The following is a 5,359-nucleotide window of genomic DNA, read 5'->3' on the forward strand; positions in this document are numbered from 1 at the left end:
TTTGTAACTGTTAATTACTACATCCGTCCCAAATTGATAGTCTACTTTTGACTTTTGGAGTCTTTTTTCTTCAACTTTGACCTTAAATACTTTTGTTTTTGATGGATAATACTTGATGCAAAATATATGAATAAATTGTATTTTAAATGTTTTTTCATTGTTATAAGTTTTATCAAGTAATATATAACACAAATAAAAATAGTTAAGATCAAAGTTGAAGAAGAAAGATTTCAAAAGTCAAAAGTGGACTATCAATTTAGGACGGAGGGAGTATATAAATAGTTAATTTTTTTGAATTCTTTTTTATTCTATTATATTACAAATTACTAAATGATTATGTATATATTGCTAACTGCATATGGATTTCCATTCACATGATTTGTTGATTTGTAAATAATTTGATTACTAGTTTTGTACTTTCTCTAACTTTTGATCCAAAGTTGTTTAGATTGCTCTCTTTAATATGGCTGAATCAACAAAGTCAGAACTAGTTCTTCAACATTCGATAGTTAATGCGGGGAGTCCAACCTCCCCTTCAACACCAAATTGTATCTCTTCGCTTTATGTTGGGGATTTGGAGGAGAACGTTGATGAAGGTCAATTGTTTGATCTCTTCAATGAGGTGAAGCGAGTTCATTCCGTAAGGATTTGTCGAAATGAAGAGAATGGGGTTTCGTTTGGTTATGGCTATGTGAATTTCACTAGCTCGGAAGATGGTATGCATTCTTTAGTGATTACTATGTTCGTTTATCTAAATTATTTTAAAAAGACGTGAGTTGCTTAAGGAGTGTCTGGGTATATATTTTCAAAAAGGTTGTTGTGACAAGAAGATTCAAAATAGATATGGTTAATATCATAAAATGACATCAAATAAAGTGATAATAACCATCACTTTGTTCTTTAAACCATTAGTCTTTTAATTCTATTTGATAGAGGTACAAACTAATTTTGGTATTTTACTAAGCCATCAACGTGAATTTCAGCTATTTAAACCGGTATCTAATCTTAGAGTATCCACAATGGTAAGTTCATTGAGAGAGCTGAATGGGGTGACAAGCTTATGTGTCATTCAATGGATGAAACTGTAGCATTGTGAGATGCCACCTTGGCATTCAATGGATTTGGAGTTCAATGACCATTGAACTCTTCAATGAGAAAAAAGAAAGTTTTTAATTTCAAATACTTACTATAAATTTCATTTTGTAACATTCTATTAAACTTTGTAGAGTTCAATACATTGTATGAAAAAAAAAAATGATAGACTTGTATGGACTGTAGAAAGATGATGTGGCAATCCATTGAACTTTATGGAGTTCAATGCATTTTGGATGCCCTTATGTGAAATCTAATATGACATCCAATATAGGCACAAAATATACAAATTTTCCATATTAATTTAATGTCATACTAGATGTCAAATAGAATTAGATAGCAATTTGCCGGCTTGAAATCCAATCTAATGGCTTAGTATAAATACCAAAACTAAATTTGTTTATCTATTGAATACATTTAATTTATTAATGACTTAAAAGAAATTGACAGTTAGATCATTTTGTGACATTAACCCAATGAGACATTATGATAATTAGATAGTTAAAGCTAAGGATAGTTTGGTCAATTTACATCGATTTACTTGATTTTTCAAATTGATTATTTTAAATAAGCTATTTAACTAAGGCTGCTTGTTTGGATGTGCGCTTATGTCCCTCAGCTTCAACCAAATGGTTTAGTCTCATATCTTGTCTGTAATAGTTGTGTTAATTAAGAGCACACTGTGTTTCCATTCTAAAAATAATACCGAAGTATAACTACCTAGTTCTTCTTAACTTGAAAAAATTAGTTTTCTCATTATATGATTTTAGTTTTTCAAGCCATAATATCATAAAGAAAACATACATCCAAACACCTCCTTAGACACACATCAAAACATCCATGTACTATATAATAATTTTTTCATTGTAATATCCAGTTGTTTGTTTTTTTCATGGCAGCTAATATTGCTCTAAGGCTTTTAAACTCTAAAAGATTGAATGGCAAACAAATTAGGATCATGTTCTCTGATCCTGATCCTACCATGAGAAGAAGTGGCATAGGTAACGTATACATCAAAAACTTGGATTCATCCATCGACAACAAGGAGTTATATGAAGTATTTTGTGTGTTTGGTGATGTTAGTACATGTAAGGTCGTTGTGGATAGCCGTGGTCGATCAAAAGGTTTTGGTTATGTACAATTTCAAAAAGAAGAAGATGCCAAAGTTGCGATAAGAAAACTAAATGGAATGTTGATAAAAGGAAAACAAGTCTATGTTGCCAAATTTATTCACCAAAAAGAACGAAATGAAGCAAACAAATCACTAAAGTTTACTAATGTGTATGTAAAGAATTTTCCAGAGACAACAACTGAGGAAGATTTTGTACAAGCTTTTGGGAAGTTTGGTTCCATTACAAGTGCTGTTATCATGAGAGACATGTATGGGAAGTCTAAATGTTTTGGATTTGTGAACTTTCAAGATCCAAAAGCTGCAACTGATGCTATTGAGGGGTTGAACAACGATGGAATCGGTTGGTATGTTAGGAGGGCTCAAAAGAAAACTGAACGAGAAATATTGGAATTAAAAGCGAATTCTGATCAGGATCGAAAATTGCAATATGAACAAATGAAAGAGGCTAATTTGTATATAAAAAATCTTGATGAAACCATTACAGATGATGAAAAGTTAAAGGCTTTATTCTCGCCGTTTGGAACTATAACATCTTACAAGGTACATTTTTTCAAAGCCCGGATAGAAATAAGTTTATTTAATTTATGATTTTATACTAAAGTTTGATCACTTTTGGTCTAAAATAATTTCTAGATCATGTTTGATTCGCGAGGGGTGAGCAAGGGTTTTGGATTTGTCGCTTTTTCTACCCGAGAGGAAGCTAAGAAGGCTGTATGTGATTACTCTTTTCTATTACTTGTAATTTTTGAAGATTATTATATCTAATTAACATGTTGAATCAGATGGTTGAGATGAACAGGAAGATGATAGGAAGAAAACCACTATATATTTCGGTAGCGGAACGAAAAGAAGAAAGAATGGCTCGATTACAGGTTATCTAACTTACTATCTTGTGACAGAAACTCATTGTATCATTGGTGACACTCAAAACAGGTTCATTAGTAGTTTTTTATAAGTATTAGGAGCTAAATATAAAATTATAGGCATCTCATGAGAGCCTAATGGTTGAGGCACAAGAGGTTGTTCTGCTATTGACCTTTTTGTGGGCCTGAAATGATATGGTGTTGTTTACCATCTCTCTCTCTCTCTCTCATCATAAACTAGTTGTAAGAACTATGTATTAAATTGGTTAATTTAAAAAAAAATAGATATAAAGGTAAAAATATTTGAGAACTTTGTATTAAAAAAAATAAGAAAAACAGTGAATTATTATAATACAAATATTTTTTAACTTTTTAAATTTAAACAAATAATTAAAATAGATAATAGAAATTAAAGATCTCTACTTTTGAGATTTTTGAAATTAAAAGGTAAATTTTTTAATGAAATTGATGTCCATTTATTACTACATTTATTGCAATTATTACATTAAAATATTATATGGAAATTAATAAAATAGAAAAACTCATAAAATGACATGTGGAAAAAGAATTAATTTAAAATAACTACAAAATGACATTTGACAAATTGAATGAGAGTGGGACAAGTGGTAAAAAAAACCTTCATTTATTAGAGAGGATTTATGGGTTAATGTTCTTTTTCAGGCGCAATTTGCTCAGCCCCGAGCATCTGGTTTAGTGACTCATTTGACTACAGATAAAAATAGGGTCCACTTGGGTGCACCAGAATTGCAAAGTCGTGGTTATGGCTTGACAGATGAACCAATAATGGTTGGATATGGCCCTTCTAACTTCATGGCTCCGGTAAGAACCAGAAACCCGCATGTTATGCTTGGGTAGGTGCGTTTTTTTAACAATTATTTGTAATATTATAAATTATATCTTTAGTAAGAGAGTTATGCGAATGGCTAATGGGAAAAAATAACAACCAAATTTCTTCAAATTGTTGATGAGAACTATTGTTTGGGATGAAATGTTACACTTGTGAAATCTAGATTAATTAACTTCATTTGTTTACTAACATTAATGCTAATTTTGTTTTGAATATAGGTGATGTGTGATGGTACTCCTAACCAAGACTTGGTAAATGTGTTCAGTGGGAGAAATCTCATGGACAATCAAATGGATCAAGTTCTCATGGGCAATAACATGGTTCGGTTGCCTTTCAATGTCTCAACAGAAGTAACATCGTCCTCTGATGTTCATCTTTTTGGACTAATTGATACTACAAAACTTGCTTCTGTTTTGGTTTCTGCTAGTCCAGAAAACCAACATCAGGTATTATTCCTTGTCACATGATTAGTTTTTCAAGTAACATAGATTCATTTATGAAATATTTAAGGGTCTCAGATTTCTCAAAATTGCAGATCCTTAGGACATACTTGTACCCTTTGGTGGAGCAAATTGAGCACAGGAATGCTACAAGTGTAACAGATATGTTGCTTGATATGGACAATTCTGAAGTGCTTCATTTGATCGAATCTCCAAATGAGTTAAAGAAGAAAGTTGGTGAGGCCATGGCTCTGCTCATTTCTACACTTTCATGTGTTGCAAACGACGATGATCACTTTGGCTCGTTATCCTTGAATTGAACAGTTTTCTCTAGTTCTAGCTAGCTTATGTTTTTATGATGTTTTATCTTAGAATGTTTAACTTCATATAAGTTGTTTGAAGGCTTTGAATTTATGGGATTATATGTTTGCTAAAACTAGAACTGGGATTTGATCGTTTTATTTTTGGATTATGTTTAGAATTCCTAGCATGCATGGAAGTTTCTGCAATAAGTCAACACTTGTTAAAAGGTTGTTGGATGCAAGAAGTTATTATGAGTTGTTTCAGTTAATGAAAGGTTTCTTAAAATTAAGTTGTCATAATAGTTATTCATGGCGGCTCAACCTTATATTTTGCTAAGCTGGAGCTTAGGGCCCTTAATTCTAAAGACCCCATATTCTCTAAACTTAACATTAACATTAATATATCTCAAATCTCAATTGTCGGACAAGCCACATCACAATGAACAATCTTGATTCTTGAAGACAAAACGCATACGACACATCAGTATGATCTTGAAAATTGAAACACCGCATTTATCTTCTATTTTCTATTTCGATTCTCAATTGTTCAAATTCTCAACGTCATAGTCTGGATAAAGAAGAAGGTTTATAACATTAAGTATATGCCAAATGACCCCATATTTTTTGTTCACTTAGAGCCTCCAAACTAGTTGAACTGTCAT

General features: G+C 31.5%; 1 protein-coding gene across 1 annotated transcript; it reads left to right on the plus strand.

The window, feature by feature from the left end:
• The first annotated feature begins 463 nt into the window (after positions 1-463).
• Positions 464-4,715, plus strand: LOC145051125 (polyadenylate-binding protein 5-like). The gene is made up of 7 exons (XM_078999257.1): positions 464-716; positions 1,992-2,764; positions 2,858-2,935; positions 3,007-3,096; positions 3,769-3,927; positions 4,174-4,401; positions 4,491-4,715. Exons 1-7 carry the CDS (start codon positions 464-466, stop codon positions 4,713-4,715), a joined length of 1,806 nt encoding a protein of 601 aa, XP_078855383.1.
• Positions 4,716-5,359: the final 644 nt, after the last annotated feature.

Source organism: Lactuca serriola, chromosome 1 (genome assembly GCF_051521515.1).
Source record: "Lactuca serriola cultivar US96UC23 chromosome 1, Lser_US96UC23_V15, whole genome shotgun sequence".
Classification (NCBI taxonomy): Eukaryota; Viridiplantae; Streptophyta; class Magnoliopsida; order Asterales; family Asteraceae; genus Lactuca; species Lactuca serriola.